Consider the following 18,137-nt stretch of genomic DNA (forward strand, 5'->3'; position numbering starts at 1 on the left):
TCAGTGCCAATCTCTTCAGTTAGAAACCTGAATGTTTATGACATTGGATCAACTTCCATGCGAGTGAGATGGGAACCTCTCAGTGGAGCTACTGGTTATTTGTTAACATATGAAGCCGTGAATGCCACAGTCCCAACCACAGAGAAAGAGGTAAGGGAATTTGTCTTCACTTTCTGTGCTCTACCAAAAATAAATTAGGAAAAGCAGAGATATTTTCTTGATATATTGTAATAGTCAAAATATACTGGCATGTACTTCTCAAAGTGCAGTTAATTTACTGGGATATTGTATACAATGACATCAGGCAGGAAGCTGTAAATATACTGTGAATCTCACAAACAAAATTCCCTTGAAGTTAAATCATTGCTTGCTTTTCTGCCATTTCTTTCTTCAGTTTTTAAACATGATGTGTTATTTTTCATGCGCAGATGCGTGTTGGACCATCAGTGAATGAGGTTCAGCTGGTAGATCTCATCCCCAACACTGAGTACACGTTAACAGCTTATGTATTGTTTGGTGATATCACCAGTGACCCACTCACCACCCAGGAAGTGACATGTACGGACATCTTGATTTTTGCTTTGTTGTTATTGCTTCATCAACACTTAGCTTTCTTTTTATTTCATGCAACAGTTTTATCTATTTGGTTTTGTGTAGAAGACCATCTTTTCCATGTTTTATGCATTTTATAATACTCATAACATTTCCAAAAGATCTAAAAGGCAATTTCTGTCAGAAGGGACTGACATTTAAAAGAGGAACAAATGGGTTTTCTCCTTGAATAATGGATTTGGCTTGACAATCTTGAGGTTATAGTGTTTTTAAAAGGTCACTATTTTGCTTGAATTAGCAGAGAAACCTTGTTCCCAAATTCAGAGAGTCTCTTAAGTATAGCAAATGACAAAGAAACATCCCATACCAAGAAAAAAATTGATCTAAACATGGCTTCCTTTTTAAAAGTTTTTGTTAACCATCTTTCCTTTAACATTTCCTACTGGTAGAGGCATGTTTCTGAGCTAGATGCATGCAGTACAGTTATTCTTATGTTCTTAAAAAATGTTAAACCTTTAACTGTACATGAAAAGTGACTGTTGTCACCAAAAGTTATGATCTTAAGCACTGATACTTCTGAAAGCATTGTGCTCATGATTGACAAAGGTGAAACTATTGTAGTTAATAGCTATTTTGCTCACTGCTGGGACAATAAGGTGTGAAGCTCTCTCATCTGATGGCCACGGCAATGAACTTCTCAGAAAGCTATTGACTTCATTTCAATGAAATGCATGAAAAGAATTTAATTATTTCTGTGAGAGACCTATACCTCCACCATGAATAACATTTTCACTTACTACTGTTATTATTTTTACAGTACCTTTGCCTGGACCCAGAGGCTTAACAATTCAAGATGTTACTCACAGCGGCATGAATATCCTTTGGGATCCTGCCCCAGGGAAAGTTCGAAAATACATCCTAAGATACAAAATAGCTGATGAAGCTGATGTAAAGGAGGTAAATGACATGAACATTCTGAAAGTACAAGATGACAGTTTTATTCTGAGGAGCTAGCTTACTAAAATAATAGTAAAAGTAGTATAAGCCACCACTGAGAATAAAGAACATCAGTTCATGGTGATTGCAGTCAGAAAAGGGTACTGATTTATTGGAAACTGAGTAAGCATGAGATAGATTTCTTTGTGTACTCCCCTCTTCCTCCTCCTCCAGAGAGGAAAAGTCGTCAAACTGACTGGAGAATTTTCCTGTGCTTTGATAAATAGCCATTTCTACTTTCTGCCTAAGTGTTATCTCTTCAAGCTCTAAGTGCAGCTTACAATGAGGAGGACAGGATTGTGGAACAAAGGTATGTTAGCTCCTCTGCCCACTGTCAGAAGAACATGTGTCAACATTGTTAAAGATGTCTGAGTTATGTGCGAGCTTTCCATAATTGCATTGCTAGGCATGAATCAGCTCTTGGATTAAATGTGTTTTTGTAAGGGAATAAGAATTATCTGGAGATGCAGTTTGCATGCTTGTTTCCAAAAGAATGAAGCAGTGAAAGATTCACAAGCAGTACTAGTATCTGAGACAATATGCTTTGCAAGGGAGGTAGTAGATAGCACTCAGTATTCAGGTGTAAATGGCAAAATTTAGCGTGGAATATTTTTCTGTTTTTCAGTACAGGAATTTCTGCCATTTAATGAAATGCAGTCAGAAACAGAGCAATTTACAATTCTTAAGTCACTATTTTTATTCTTAGGTGGAAATTGACAGACTCAAAACCAGCACTACTCTCTCTGACCTTTCCTCCCAAACACTGTATAATGTAAAAGTTGTTGCTGTATATGATGAAGGGGAATCCTTACCCATAAATGCAGAAGCTGTCACTCGTAAGTTTTCCTCATAACCCTTCTTGTGGTTATATTTTTTCTTATGTTCTGTTTAAGTTGTGTGTGTTGCTGAGTTTAGATGGAACTGTAATTTAACTTATCTGAGAAATATTTTACTTGCATTTGTAGCATTATTTGCAATATAATAATCCCTGGAAATCTTAGATGAGTTCAGTGTCTTACCGCAGTAAACACTGAGCCTGCAGTCTGCAGAGGCAACAGACCAGCCACTGAAATAAAATTCTTTGTGTTTAGAGGCTGAGGGAGAAGTGTAGGGGTAGAATTAATAAGAACATGTGAGGGCAGATGAAAGGTTTAGCAAGTCTATGCAGGAATCTAGAAAAGTGAGCAGGAAGCTGGGGCATATACTAGAGGATTTAGAGAGTCATGGTCTTGCTTCTGATCCGAGAGAGTTTTTGTACTATGGAATGATAAATCAGTCTGTACTTTTAGAGAATCATTTAAGAAGACAGCTATCCAGAAGAGCTAGAGTAGAAATGAGCAATGTTACCTTATCACCGCCCCTCACCCTCATGTGAAAAAAAAGAGAAAAAACTTGCACATGCTGTCTCTCTTATTTTTTCTTCTGAGTTTTTCATTTTGTAACCTTGTATATTTAAAAATGTTTGTGATATTTTTTGCTTGCTTTTGTGCTAGCCTTTCTTCTATAATGTGGTTTTGTGTGAATGTGTGTGCAAGGAAAAGGACAAAAGCTCTACCAAAGAAATTATTTTTAGTTTAATTTTCTGATTTTACCTATTTACTCATTTCTCCCCAGTGGCTGTAATATTTTGCCTCGTTAACCTACAGTTAACCTTTGTGAAATCTTTCTAAATAAGTGGTGTAATTCAGTCATGATTTATTTGGCTTATATAAAGAATTTTAAGATCTGGGGGAAACTCATGCAGCAGCTTGACCTTTGTGTGTGAGAGTTCATAGTCACTCCTAACTCCAAAATATAAGAGCTAGGACTTCAGTTGTTATGAGTAAGCATGTGAGTTGTGTTGTTTACTGAGGTCAGTAGACCTATGTCTGTATTATCAGGTGAAGACCTGGTGATGTGACTTTGTGAAGGACAATTTGCTTAGTGTAGGTAGTTGGGCTATACTACAGCATTTTATTGTAGTCACTAGAAGCATAGTAATTGGGAGATGAATCTTCTACATAATCTTCTAAATTCTTTGTCTGAGTAATTTCTTGGTTTAACTGTATTTATTTTGTAGTTACATTTTGTGGAATACTTTTCCTTTTCTCGTAATAGAGCCTGTGCCAGCACCAGCCAATCTCAGAATCACAGATATAACCACAAACAGTTTTAGAGGAACTTGGGATCATGGAGCTCCAGATGTGTCTCTATATAGAATAACCTGGGGACCCTATGGAAGATCGGAAAAGCAGGAGGTAAGAATAGTCATCATAAGATTTTTTGGGCAGTCTCTCAGGGGGTATATTTTAAAAATCAGAAATGTAATTAATAAATGGCCTCTAACTTGCAAGCCTCCCTGTTGTGCTCATTGGAAATTCTGTGAGAAGGTGTAGATCACATAGTTGCAGCCACTTGTAGTGATGTTACTGTGTAAAAAGTTACTCAGTTACACCCCACTCTCTGTTTGCTTGTTTTGATTTATTTGTTTTGTTTTTATTTATTAATTGTTTACTTTTTTTTTTTTTTTAATTTCTCCACAAGACTATCTTAAATGGGGACGAGAATAGTTTGATCTTTGAAAATTTGAATCCAGATACATTATATGATATCTCAGTTACTGCCATCTATCCTGATGAATCAGAAAGCGATGACCTAATTGGCAGTGAACGAACATGTAAGTAAACAATCTGTGTGTTGTTATTTGTAGTTATTAAATTGTTAGGCATACTCATACAAGAATTCTGAAAACTCTTTCTACTTTTTTCTAGTACCCCTGGTACCTATCACCACACAAGGTAAGAATCTGAATTTCCAGGTATAGTATTATTAAAGAAAACTCAGAGCTAACTTTTCCTAACCTGTGAGGAATGTTGACATTGAAAAGCTGAGATCATTTAATAAATGTTATTCTGTATTTGGAAGAATACTAAACACTGGGTTACCACATATTTATTATTTTACAAACATTACAGTTTATGCTGTGTTGTACTTAATACATTCTGCTCTTAGTATGGCATTCATGCAGCCCTACAAGTCTGAATGAAATGTTTGTTCCTGATTTTTTTCATGAATTACATAGTCATCCTTTATTATGTTTCTCAGCCCCCAAGAGCGGCCCACGAAACCTTCAGGTGTACAATGCAACTTCACACAGTTTGACTGTGAAGTGGGATCCTGCCAGTGGTCGAGTGCAGAGATACAGGATCATTTACCAGCCTATCACTGGGGATGGCCCTGAACAGTCGGTAACTAATTTTGAAGTGCTATAGTTATTCAACTTTAAATGATAGTTCTGCAAATTAATCCATTAGAATAATTTATTTACAAAGCACAGTAACATATATATTAATCACCTTTTAGGTGAAGATTTATGTTTATAGTGAGTAAGTATTTGTTCTCATCTTTTTCTTTCTCCCCTTTCAAATCCAAGATAGATTGTTCTTTATGGAACAGAAATAACTTTGGATACAGCCTGTTTTATTGAAAATCACATAATCTTTAGATACAACTAGAATAAAGTTAAAATGTGTCAAGGAACAGTTCAATCAGCACATGAGACTACAAATCACAGATATATAGTTATCACAATCAACAATATGAACTACCATGGCTACTTCCATAGTCCAGCATTTTCTATTGTTTTCACAGTGTGATTCATGTGCTGTCAGAGGGACTTTGCCATGGAACATACCATGGACAGTTGAGACTGTCTCTTACCACGCTAGGGAAAGAATAACCTCCCAGAGGTGGCAGTTACAAAAATGAATCTATGCAAAACATATGCTAGGGAAGAGTCTAAGGTATTTTAGTGTCTTTTAATATCATTGAGCAGCTGTAATGATAGGAAGAGCCAGTACTGTATGATCAGCAAGCTTTCCCTGTGTACGCAGCAAGAGCTGCCTATGTAGCACAGCCTGGGAATAGTAATTCAGTCAGCCTGTTTATCAGAAATGTGTGCTACTTAAAAATGCCCTATTCTGCAGTGGGAGGCTGTTGTGCTTACTGCCAAATGACTCAGAGGAGCAGTCTCAGATGAGAACCACACTCATTTAGCTTGTTCCTGTAATTGTAGATCACACATATTCAGAAGTGTATCTAGGAATGTTTACTTTAGAGTCACTTGGATACTTATGTACCCGTTTTTACTCTCTTGTGAACAACATGCATTTGAGTTGAGGTAATTGAAGAACTGTTGAATGAATTGAGCAGTTTGCATTCAAGTTTAGTGAGAAATCACTAGAAGCATAATGAACAACAGTAAGGCTAATACCTGTAATTAATTGCTGCTACTGGAATAAACAAAAAAAGAATTATGATCATTCTGTTGAAATTTGTTCAAAGAATAGACTTAATAGACTGAGTTATTCACAACTGGATAGAGTCCAACAGTGGCAGCTGGAGAAGACACCTCTTTTTGAGGAGAGCACACAGAACACTCATTCTCTGTTCATGGTATTTTTTTATCTGTCTGCAGAAAATTATATGATAGTAATTCCTTGTCTGCTTTTTTTGTTACTGTGATATTTGAGTAAACTGCAGTTGCTGGGTAGGCAGTAGCAGTGTCCTCACTGAAATATTTAAAGTAGAATTTCTAGAAGTTTTTTTATTGCTCTGTCTGACATTTAATGGCCTCAGCATCAAGAAAGAGCACAGGCAATTTGAAGAAAACACTGCAAAAACTACATAACAAACTCCAGAGACCATCATGCTCATTTAGGATCAGGTTTTGAAAGGCAAATAGGTGCTAAAGTATGGGGGCAGTCATTTATGCTTTATATAAAGGCAGACGTTTATGCTTTCAACTGAGCTTTTTACAGTTGAGTACAAATAAAAAGTTTCCTTGTGAATTAAAATAATCTATGAAATTTAGAGATGTATAAATGCTTGCTCATTATCAACTCTTCAGCATCAGAAGGTTTTAAGTATTATGACAAATATATTAGCTCAATAGGCTTTGAAAATGTGTGAATAGTCTTAAAAGTACAAAGGATGCTCTTGAGCAAGTGTAATCTCACACAATTAAAAACCAAAAAGCTCATGGTTCACAAATGAATCTTCTAACAAATATCTGAGTATTATTCTCAGTGCACTGTAAGTCTTTTACTTGGTGGGAACTGTGATCACAGGATTATATGTAAAAGAAAAATTGAAATGAAATATGTATAATTATTTTAGACTCTTAACAAAGATGTTTTAGAAGCTGAATTATCATACTGTAAAATGTTTGAAATCAAGGAGAGGCAATGTTGATATTGTATCAAATGTACATGAGAGATCTACAAAGTGTTGTAATTTATTCCATGTTTGCATTCTACCTGAGAGTGGAGCATAAAGATCCTAATTTGAAGTCTGTCAAAATGAATAAAAGAGTCTCATTGACTTAAATGTGATATAGTCAGAGGCAATGCAGAGGAACAGCTCTGTGATGGCACAGAACTGGCAGTTGACATGTACTTGTGGCTATATACAAGTTTGTAAGTCTTAAAGAATACTGGCTTTATGTCACTGGACTCTGTTTAAACTTGCTAAGATGAATATATACTAAATATTCTTATTGTTCAATATCTACTGTCAATGTCAGTCACAAGAGCATTGCAGCATATGATATAACAGTGTTTTCCACTCTGCATGAAATGCTTACATTCTTCACTATAATAGTAAGCATAAAAGGGGCAGCATAAAAGGGATTTCAATACTTTTGTTTTACTGCAGACTATGGTTGGAGGGAGGCAAAACAGTGTGGTGATACAGAAGCTGCAGCCTGACACACCATATGCTATTACTGTTTCATCAATGTATGCAGATGGTGAAGGGGGACGAATGACAGGACGAGGCAGAACCAGTAAGTAACTTCTTGAGATCTTCTTATGAGGTGCAAAACAATATTCATGTATTGCTTTTTGAATTAGCTGAGAAAAAAATATTGTGGTGAAATTCATCCCATTTGTATTTATCATTAGTCTTTTGATGGATTTCTAGTATCTAAAGGAGGAAGGCCTGTCAGTCTACTGTCTGTAGAGGAACCCTAGACCACTACCTTAAACTGGATGCCCAGCTTTTAAGTCTTAGAGAAACCCTAATGCTACTATGGAAATTCTTCCTCATTTTAATCTGTTTAATTGTTTTATGACACAATTTAGTAAACACCTTAAAGCATCTGAAGGCATGTGACTCTCATATGTGTGCTGTTAAGTATAAGCTTATTATTTTCCTTTCAGCACCTTCAGTTCAGAGGCTGACTTTTACTGTGTGCACTTTGAGACTGACATTTTATGTTGATAGCTTTGTTTTGATCCTGCTGTAGAAAGCACTGAGTGATTTTTTACCAGAGGCACTTCAGGCATAAAAACCAATTAACTGATTTTAATTACTTAATTATTTAACTGTAAATTTTTTAATTCAACTGTACTTAGTTTACTTTTGAGCCCAAAATGGAAAGTCAGGCATAGCAATGTGTTTGGTGAGGAATAAAGAAAACAATCCAAATGAACTCATTGTATAATTCTAAAATAGTGTCCAGAAATAAATTTTTCTTACTATATTTAGCATTCCTTCTGTTGTTGGAAGGGGCTGATGTGTTCTGATTAATGAAGACAAATAACATTTAACATGAACTATTAAACCTGTTTTTTAAATTTCATAATGATGCATTACATAGGCATGATCTGACAGCACAGGTGAGAGAATGTTGTTCCACATTTCTGACAGCTGATTGATCTGTTTCAGAACCTCTCACTACTGTGAAGAACTTGCTAGTTTATGACCCAACCACCAGTACTCTGAATATTCGATGGGATCATGCAGAAGGAAGTCCTCGCCAGTATAAAGTGTTTTATGGTCCAACAGCTGGAGGTGCAGAAGAAATGGTAAATACTTTGTGTGGATCTCACTGTCTCAGATATATTGAAGGTCATGGTGCTAGTGAGAGACACACTTCTGTGTGAAGTGGGTCTTGTTTGCCTATGCCACTGGCTTTTTTTCTGTTCATAGCTGCCCTGGAGAAAATGCAGAACCCCTCCATGAAAGTCAGTTACTCCCATATGTATTACAGATGGTTTATTTTATACAGTAGTCCTTCAGTGACTAGTTCTTAGCACAGGGATTTAATACCACACACAATTTTTTCTTGTTTATTCTTAGGGCAGTGTGTGTGAATGTAAAGCTGACTTCAGGGTGTACAAAAGACTATAACGTCAGCAGACCTCATTTCTACCCATTTTTACTGCTAAGAAGTTATGTGACTGTAGGCAGTCAGCCAAGATGATATTTGTGAAAGCAGAAAAATCTACATAGGTGTCTTAGTCTAATCTCCTAAAAATACTTAATTGCTAAAGAGCTAAAACAATCTTGAAAATGGGAACCCTTGTTGCAGACTGCAAAGATATTATTATTTCCCATTTGTGTTTCTTTTTCCACATCTATTCAATTTGATGTGCCTGTGAAATGAGGAACACATGAATTGACACTGTTTCAGTAGCATCTAGAGAGCTACTGATGATAAATATTCTTAAATGCTGTGGAGTTTTACTTTCTAACATGAGCTGTTCATTACTTTTTGTCATTAGCACGTTGTAGTGTTATCTAATGTGTATTTTTTTTATTTAGAAAGTGACCTTTTAATGCCTTTGAGCTGATAAATGGTAGTCATTAGAGATCATTGCAGATTCTGCTACTCTTATTAGTAGAACAGGATCTGGACCCAAAAGTGAGGATAACTGTAAGGGAGGGATTGCATAGGAGAGCATAAAACATAACCATTTTTGTTAATTCCAAGACAGAAACTTCTTGAAAGGTAATTCCAGAAGATACCATGAACACTGTTACTTCATGCTTCACCTTTTGTAAAGTTTTTATCACATCCAGTTTAGAAATGGGATGTGGTAGAGGAGTAAGGGAGATACAAAAATCTGAAACTTTTTGCATATTTGCGTAAATGTCATGCCCCTACCTTTCTTTTTAAATTTATAGACCACAGTACCAGGAAACACAAACTATGTCGTCCTGAGGACTCTTGAACCCAACACACCTTACACTGTAACTGTGGTTCCAGTTTTCCCAGAGGGGGATGGTGGACGTGTCTCTGACACTGGAAAAACTTGTAAGTAGAATAGTCCTTTTCAATAAAATGTTAAGATTTTTTGTATGAGTGTCTCAGATCATTAGAAATTGATTTTACATCAAATGTGGAAATGTATTTTCCCCAAAGCTAAAACATAAGTGCAAGAAGCTCTGTTTACCTTCTTGGTTATGGCTGCAGCTCTCTCTGTAATTTATTGATTTCTTTGCTTATTTGGATGGAGGTTTTCAGTTCACTTGTCTCAGGCAAGCTCAGCTCTTATGTTCTGCAGCAAACTTACTGATTATTTCCACACAACAGTAAAATGTTAATTGTAGTGCTGCCTGGCAAGGATGTTTGTAAAGACTAATCACTGAGATTCTTAGATTTGTAGATTTTGGGGTAACAAAAATAATGTGTTTATCTTGGGCTGATGCACTTCCTTTGAGTACTGTTATAAATTCAACTAGAACTAGAACTTATATAAGCAATTTTGTGAAACTAAATTTAAATCATCCTTGATCTAGTGGAGAGAGGAACACCAAGAAACATTCAAGTTTACAATCCCACACCAAACAGCATGAACGTCCGATGGGAACCTGCTCCAGGTCCAGTACAGCAATATAGAATTAATTACTCTCCACTGTCTGGCCCAAGGCCATCAGAATCTGTAAGTAATTTAGTTTTTATACTATTCCTTAAAAGTGTGTGGAGAATATTGCTTCCTTCAATGAGTGTAGAACAATAATAATAAATTCAGGCCAACCGTCTGCCCAGGAGTGTTCCTGCTGAAAACACTGTGTCTACAGGAATTTAGTCTATTATAAATAAATGCTTAATTTGGTGAAATAAAAGAGATAAGAAAAAAGACTGTCCCATTTAAAACTGAGTATTGAGGACTGAGTATTCTTTATCATAGTGCAAGTAAAGATGAGTTAAAATAAAACCTTTTTTTTTTTTTTAAAAAAAAAAAAAAAAGAGAAAAGAAAACAGCAGCTTTTTATTAGGAAATGTTTAATTATGAAACCAGATGCCAAGTTTATTTGATTTTACCACTAAACCATCTGTTTACCCCAAACCATTAGTATTTAAGTAGGCGTTGGTGAGCAGTGAATCTGGATATGGGTAAAAATTTGCCCTCCAGATGTGAAGTAAGAGTTCTTGGATTTGTGTAGAAATAGCTACAGTTTTAGAGCTAAGCCTGTGAATGTACGCACACAAAACGTACATGCACAGATGAATATGTTTTTATGTAAGGAAGTGTAAGAATTGTTAATGAATCGTTTGAATCTATAAAGTAAAACTTCATATTACTTTACATATGAGTGGGAATCTGTCTATTAGTACCTATTAGAAAATGTCCTTTATATGTCAGTCAACCATGACAGAATTTACACTTTTGGTTTCTGTTTCTGAATGTTTCTTCTTTTTTTCTGAACTATTTTAATGTAAATTGTAAAAAATACCAATTCCATTTGCAGAATTAAGACTCCTTATGTATATGTCATCTTTTTTGCATCTTATCTTGAATTTTTATCTATATTATTTGATGATTTTAAACTTGTATTATTTTTCTTGGAAAATGTGTGGCGTGGTCATGTTCCAACTCTTCCTATAATCATTCAAATTGTTCATTCTAACAAGACACAGTATAAACTAAAACTTTTTTTACATAGGTGCCTTTTATTTCTATTTTAGATCGTGGTACCAGGCAACACTCGTGATGTGATGCTGGAGCGCTTGACTCCTGACACTGCTTACTCAATAAATGTTATAGCTCTGTATGCAGATGGAGAAGGAAATCCAAGTCAAGCACAGGGAAGAACATGTAAGAGACAATCAGTACTTGCTTTGCGAAATCTGTGTCCAAATTGGTGATTGAAAAGTTTATAAAAATGGTTACAATCTTACAATCACAAATAGTGTAAGCCATTCAGTGCAACTCTGATATAAATGAATTTGAGTTATGGCTGAAGCAATTATAGGCCTCCATGGAAGGGAGCTTTTGCTATGTTGTCTGGTAGTTGTGATACATGCATAATCACCAGTGTAATTTTCACTTGTGAAATAAGCCAAATTTGAATGTTTAAGAGTTTAAAAGCTGTTCTTTAAAAAGTGATTATCGATAAATAGCAATTTGTCTTTTGGGAAAAAAAGAGTACATTAAGATAGGTAGCATTTGCTGTCAACAGAAAAAAATGTGCTTCATATTCTGTGTCTTACATGATAGTTGTATATGTCAACCTCCCCAGATGTTTGTTTTTTGATGGAGATACCTAAACACTGAAACCTCCTTGTTACAACTTAGCTTGTGGCATCTTGGTGGTCTTGTGCTTGCCTTTTTTAAAATTCATTCTAGAAATAATGTGTAAAGAGACTGTCTATGGCAATAATAAGTCACCTGTGTTTTGCTGCTTCTATGCTTTCTCTGTTAAATCCACATATTAATATAAAACTTGCAGATGTGACAGGCTATATAGTTATACTTGTCTGCGAGAGTCTGAGAAGTAAAATGTACACAGGTACTCACTTTGCACATCTGTCTGGTGTTCTCTCCTTTCCATACTGCTCCAATTTCTCCATTTAAGTCCCCATTTATATTTAAGAATTTTGGGCTCTACTATATTATCACTGACTAAATCTACCCGTATATGTTTATTCAGGGTTTCAGGGAAGGCCCTTAGTTTTGGCTTCAGAGCAGCATTTGAATCAGTGATATCAACACTGAACTGGAGGAATCATTTTCCATACAACCTTGTGTATTTCCTTTCTTTAGTGCCTCGCAGTGGTCCAAGAAATGTGAGAGTGTTTGATGAGACCACAAACAGCCTTTCTGTACAATGGGACCATGCTGATGGGCCAGTCCAGCAGTACAGAATCATTTATTCACCCACTGTGGGAGACCCTATTGATGAATATGTAAGTTCTGTAATTCCTTAGAAGGCATCAAGATGTTCTCAGTTGATTCTTTAGGCTACAGATAGACAAAGACACCTGTTCTACATGTTTTCATGCTCTATTGATTCTTGGCCATTGTTGTCCATGCTGAGAAGCCATGGTTTGTCTGAAACAGGTTTGGTTTTATTTATTTATTTTATTTTATTTTATTTTTGTTTTTTTTTTTTTTTTGTCCCCCCTCCCCCAAGTTGCAGAACATATATGGTTTAATGAACCAACTTGTGTGTAAAATAATGTTAAATAAGTGAGTCACACATTCATCAAATTCTGAGCAGAACCTGGTTCCTGACTGTCCTAGTTTTGGCTGGGATAAAGTTAATTTTCTTCCTAGTAGCTGCTACAGTGCTGTGTTTTGGATTCAGTGTGAGAATAATGTTGATAACACACTGATGTTTTAGTTGTTGCTAAGTAGTGTTTATCCTCAGTTAAGGATATTTCAGTTTTCCATGCTCTTCCAGTAAGTGGGCACACAGAAGCTGGGAGGGAGCACAGCCAGGACAGTTGGCCTGAACTACCCAAGGGGGTATTCCATACCATAGAATGTCATGCTCAGTATATAACTTGGGGGGAGTTGGCCAAGAGGGGCAGATCACTGCTTGGGCATCGGTCGGCGGGTGGTGAGGAACTGCATTGTGCATCATGTGTCTTTTCTTGCATTTTATTTATCTCTTTCTGTTTTATTAATTTTCATTAAAATTATTATTTATTATTGCTATTATTATTTTTATATTTTATTTTATATTTTAATTTTATTTTAGTTATTAAACAGTTCTTACCTCAACCTGCAAGTTTTACTTTTTTTTGATTCTCCATCTCATCCCACTGGGAGAGGGGAGGAGTGAGTGAGCAGCTGTGCAGTGCTTAGTTGCTGGTTAGGGTTAAACCACGACACTAATATTTAGTTCAAGCATTATGCTACAGTGAATAGCCATCTATTACTTCAACCTCTATTCATTATGAAGTCAGTGTGCTAAGATACTGAAAAAACATAAGTCTGCATTTTATAAATTGAAGAGAGTTGGCAGAGTTTAATAAGAAAGCAATGGTAACTTTGATTCAGCATCTAGCTTACTTTTGTAAGGTAGAGTATGAATTGTGTTTGTGTTTAATTTCCTGCAGCCTAATGATAGCACAAGTTAATCTGAAGTGTATAAAATTCTCGGAGTGTTTATAGCAAACCCAAACCCAGATTCCATAGAGGTCAGTGGCAGAATTCCTGCTGACTGCCACCAGCCAAAATGTAATGTGTATAGAGTGCTATTTAAATGCTATTACAACTCTTATATTATTGTATAGAGCATACTGAAAATTCAGCGGTTCCCTACTGAAAACGTTAAAAATAAAGTTCTCTACTGGACCTGTTAATCAGGACACACATCTTTACAAAAAATGTTAGACATTTCATAAAAATAGCAAGTCTTGAACAACTAAAAATTTTTATCAAGTAATAATGAAAAATTATGACTGGGACATGCTTTTGAGATAGATACCTCAAGTTAGTTTCCACAATTTCAGTGCTTTATGGTCATTTTATGGAGCAATGTCACTTTTTGGATTATACCTACCTTTTCATTAGAAGGGAGCAATAGAGCATGGCTGCACCAGGAAGTTGAGGAGATTGAGGGATGAACAAACAGGCATGTTTTTATGTATCAAAATATTTAGAGCTTTTTTCCCAGACTAACTGTTGTTTCTGCCAAGAAAATTATATCCTAAGATAAGGATAGTGAAAAGGTAGAAATTAAACTGATGAGTAGCGTGAATGACTTTGACTTCTGTCACCATTTTAGAAGCTTTTTCCTCTCTTTTTCTGTCTCCAAACACATCATCCTGACTTTTTCCTTTCTATAAGGGAACAGTACTGAAATCTTGGTGAGGAACTGCAGCATCTCAGTCTGATGTGTGAGAGTAGGAACTGTAGAGTCAATTTAATTTATCTTTTTCTGCTGACCACAGTGTTTTATAGTTTAAAATAACAAATACTAATAATTGTTTATAGGCTATAACCCTTAAGATATCCCGAATGACTTTATCTACAGGGACATAAAAAAAGTGTGCTAAGTGTCAAAACAAATTTTTAGTTCTAGTTGTAATTATTATTGATTGGTTACAGGACTGTGAGTTTGTTTACCTGTTTCTTTCGTGTTCTAGACAACAGTTCCTGGGATAAGAAATAATGTGATACTACAACCACTGCAATCAGATACACCATATAAAATTACTGTTGTGGCTGTGTACGAAGATGGAGATGGTGGACAACTGACTGGAAATGGCAGAACTGGTAATTAGGTTTAATATTGTTTATTCTTTTTTCAATTTTAATTTTTAATTTTTAAAATTTTAAAATTTAAGACACATATTTCTTGAGCACTCCAACTGTTAAGGTTTCATCATGTTAATTACATTGTTGGCGTGATTATTACCTGACAGAGTTCTAATGTAAGTTTCTAGAGGTTGAAAAACAGTCACTTGTCTAATTAGAGTGTTTTTAATTCTTTTTAGCTGGCCTGCTTCCTCCTCAAAATATGTATATAACTGATGAATGGTATACACGATTCAGAGTTTCCTGGGATCCTTCACCATCCCCTGTTCTTGGCTATAAAATTGTATACAAACCTGTGGGTAAGAAAACCTGTTCATTCTGAGTGTACCACTTTCAGAATAGAGTGGCTAATGGGAGTTCAGAACAGAAATCATATGCATCATATATATCATGAAATGTGTGTGTTAAAGGATTTATTTACTTCCTTTGTTTATTGATTTTGATGGAAGCTTAAGTCTTACTATCAGTATTTTATAAGAAGCACGAGCTATCAAACAGTGTTCCATGCATTCAGTTACAGAGACTGAATTGCACAGTTAAAAATGAATACAGTGACTGGATAAAGTCCTGGACCAGACTTGGTTTTCCTCTCTTTAATACCTCTTGTCCCGAGGATATGAACTGGTCTATGTGAGATAAATATTGGACATGCATTTAGGTACCAATGTCTTTCAGAACCTTTGTTTTATGTGACAGTGAAACAATAAACGTACCATTCTATAAATTAAACACAAACACTGCACAGTAGCTTGTAAAGCTGTGTGTATGTTCTGTTTGCAACACTCTAATATGATAAAATTTAAGAAATTAGTTTTAGAAAGAAATTAGTTTCTTATTAGTTTAGAAAGAAATAAATTAATTTCTTATTAGTTTAAGAAACATGTTTTAGAAAAAATTAGATTACACTTAGTGACATGTAAAAGATGGTGGATAGTTTTGCAGCTCCCCTAATCACGAATCTTTCTCTATCTCTGTACTTCCTTAATGCTTCTTTTCAATTCAAGGTTCAAATGAGCCCATGGAGGTTTTTGTGGGAGAAGTGACTTCCTATACCTTGCATAATCTGTCTCCCAGTACTACTTACGATGTGAATGTTTATGCCCAGTATGATTCTGGAATGAGCATACCTTTGACAGATCAAGGCACTACATGTAAGTCAAAATAATTTTGTTACAGTCATGCTAGATACATTTGCTGATCTGAGATAATGTTGATAAAGAGAGAATTTTTAAGGCTGGATGTTAGAAAGTCTGGGTATCCTCTCATAGAGAATACATATCATCTGTCCATGATTTAGATCTTAAACACAGTAAGCCTGGGAACAGTAATGACCTGATGATACAATATTTTCTAGTGTGCTTCCTAAAATTTGATTCAGCTATAGCTGGAGTCAATCTTTAACTGTCTCCAGGGTACTACAGAATCTAACCATGCTAAACAGGTCTAGGCTTTTTGCTGCTCTGCTTTTAACTCACAGGGATGTCCAGTGATTTAAACTTCAGTATTTTGGAAGGAGATAATTTTGTTGATGGCCTCAGATAAGAAACTTCGAAAAATTTCTTCAGTTAAGATGAATCAAGCATCCTGAGTTTTGCTGACTCAGTATGTTCTTTTCATACTGCTATATATATGAGTCAGATTCCAATTTTTGGAACTTTCTTATTTTATAAAGAACTCAACTTACTTCATGTTAAAACTCATAAAATAGGCCATTACCTAATACGGGAAAGGTATCAGACTGTGGCTGTTTGTAAATAACTAGGCTGGGCTCTCTAGGGCGTAACAGAAAATGAAGAGATTTGACTAAAACTGCTCTTTCCTTATGTGATTATTGTAAAAAATCATGTTCTGGACCAACACTGCTAATGTAATTTTCATTTTGATGTGCTTCATCCATTACATACTGTTTTCCAGAGAACAATTTATCTCTCTCTGTTCACAGTATATTTGAATGTCACTGACCTAACAAGTTACAAAGTGGGTTGGGATACTTTCTGTATCCGATGGTCACCTCATCGGTCAGCAACTTCCTACAGATTGAAGCTAAACCCAGCTGACGGTAAGTGCATTTTATTTTTTGCATTTTCTGGAAACATAATTGTCTTATTTCAGTGACAGCACCACTTATTTGGGATGATGGCAAGCACCCACCAGAAGCCATGATACATCTGGCTGAGCTTTAAAGCTCTGATCATAACCTGTTTTTCTAGAGTGGTGAAAAAGCTGTGAGGCAAGAGTGTTGTTTATTGTCAAATTAACTTTCATTAGTGGGAATCTGCTAGTTACATGGGTTTCACATATACACTACAGTGTTACTCTCCAGTACACTCTAGGGTGCATAATCAACATGCAATCTTGTTCTAGAATGAACAAGATTTATGGGACAAGAATAAGACTGCTGTCCCATCTTCTCCAACCTCCTCTCAAGAGGTCTCTAATTTCTACACTTATTTGTACACATATTAAAAGGAAAATAGTAGCTTCTAACTTTCTTTCCATCGGGCTTTTTTTGACAGGCTCCAGAGGACAGGAAATCACAGTACGTGGATCAGAAACGAGCCATTGTTTTACTGGCCTGTCACCAGACACAGAATACAACGCTACAGTCTTTGTTCAGACCCCTAACCTTGAGGGACCTCCAGTCTCTATGAGGGAGCATACAGGTAGGTAATAGATACTGTGAACTTTAAGTTTTGGCTATAGAACTTGTCTTGTTTCAGCTGTAGAACTTGTCTTTCTCCTAAATGGCTTTCAATACCTCTTTTAAATGATCTTCTGTCCTCTTTCTCTCAGTGAAATGTCAACTGGAGTTTATGAGGGAAAAATAAATTCTTATACTTTTCTTCAAAAACAATATTCCTAGCACTTGGATAAAAACATATGCATTATCAGAGTGCAGTGCTACTCAGCTCATGTAAAAGTGTTCCTATTATAATGAAATAATTTATCTTTGTTTTAACAATAGCTATAATCTCATTACTCTTGTAACACAATAATTTTTTCCATGCCAATTATACATTGTTTAGGTTAATGAGAAAAGATTAGAATCTCTCTGTGTGGTAATATATTGCATAATCTAGAGTTTTTCCTTGAATGAAATAATTTATATCGAGTCAAAAAATTTCATTTCAGTCCTCAAACCTACAGAGGCACCAACTCCACCACCTACACCTCCTCCGCCTCCCACGATCCCTCCAGCCCGGGATGGTATGTTTATCTGTAGAATTATTCTGTATTTTTATGTAGTTGCTGCTCTGCTTCAGAGTTTAA

General features: G+C 35.7%; 1 protein-coding gene across 7 annotated transcripts in view; it reads left to right on the forward strand.

Annotated features, from left to right (window-relative positions):
* The window catches only part of COL12A1 (collagen type XII alpha 1 chain), a 107,679-nt gene that overhangs the window by 50,921 nt on the left and 38,621 nt on the right, over positions 1 to 18,137 (forward strand). For all 7 annotated transcript variants that reach the window (XM_042803335.1, XM_033002760.2, XM_033002763.2 and 4 more), the window contains 20 exons: positions 5 to 150; positions 429 to 558; positions 1,370 to 1,509; positions 2,255 to 2,384; positions 3,646 to 3,785; positions 4,072 to 4,204; positions 4,299 to 4,325; positions 4,633 to 4,775; positions 7,243 to 7,372; positions 8,257 to 8,396; positions 9,499 to 9,628; positions 10,114 to 10,256; positions 11,285 to 11,414; positions 12,363 to 12,505; positions 14,696 to 14,825; positions 15,047 to 15,166; positions 15,872 to 16,018; positions 16,810 to 16,926; positions 17,384 to 17,530; positions 18,000 to 18,074. In XM_042803335.1, the coding sequence (XP_042659269.1) occupies positions 5 to 150; positions 429 to 558; positions 1,370 to 1,509; positions 2,255 to 2,384; positions 3,646 to 3,785; positions 4,072 to 4,204; positions 4,299 to 4,325; positions 4,633 to 4,775; positions 7,243 to 7,372; positions 8,257 to 8,396; positions 9,499 to 9,628; positions 10,114 to 10,256; positions 11,285 to 11,414; positions 12,363 to 12,505; positions 14,696 to 14,825; positions 15,047 to 15,166; positions 15,872 to 16,018; positions 16,810 to 16,926; positions 17,384 to 17,530; positions 18,000 to 18,074 (2,541 nt within the window). The remainder of the gene's footprint in view (positions 1 to 4; positions 151 to 428; positions 559 to 1,369; positions 1,510 to 2,254; positions 2,385 to 3,645; positions 3,786 to 4,071; positions 4,205 to 4,298; positions 4,326 to 4,632; positions 4,776 to 7,242; positions 7,373 to 8,256; positions 8,397 to 9,498; positions 9,629 to 10,113; positions 10,257 to 11,284; positions 11,415 to 12,362; positions 12,506 to 14,695; positions 14,826 to 15,046; positions 15,167 to 15,871; positions 16,019 to 16,809; positions 16,927 to 17,383; positions 17,531 to 17,999; positions 18,075 to 18,137) is intronic.

The sequence above is a fragment of the Tyto alba genome, unplaced genomic scaffold (assembly GCF_018691265.1).
Source record: "Tyto alba isolate M040663 unplaced genomic scaffold, T.alba_DEE_v4.0 Super-Scaffold_40, whole genome shotgun sequence".
In the NCBI taxonomy this organism is placed as follows: Eukaryota; Metazoa; Chordata; class Aves; order Strigiformes; family Tytonidae; genus Tyto; species Tyto alba.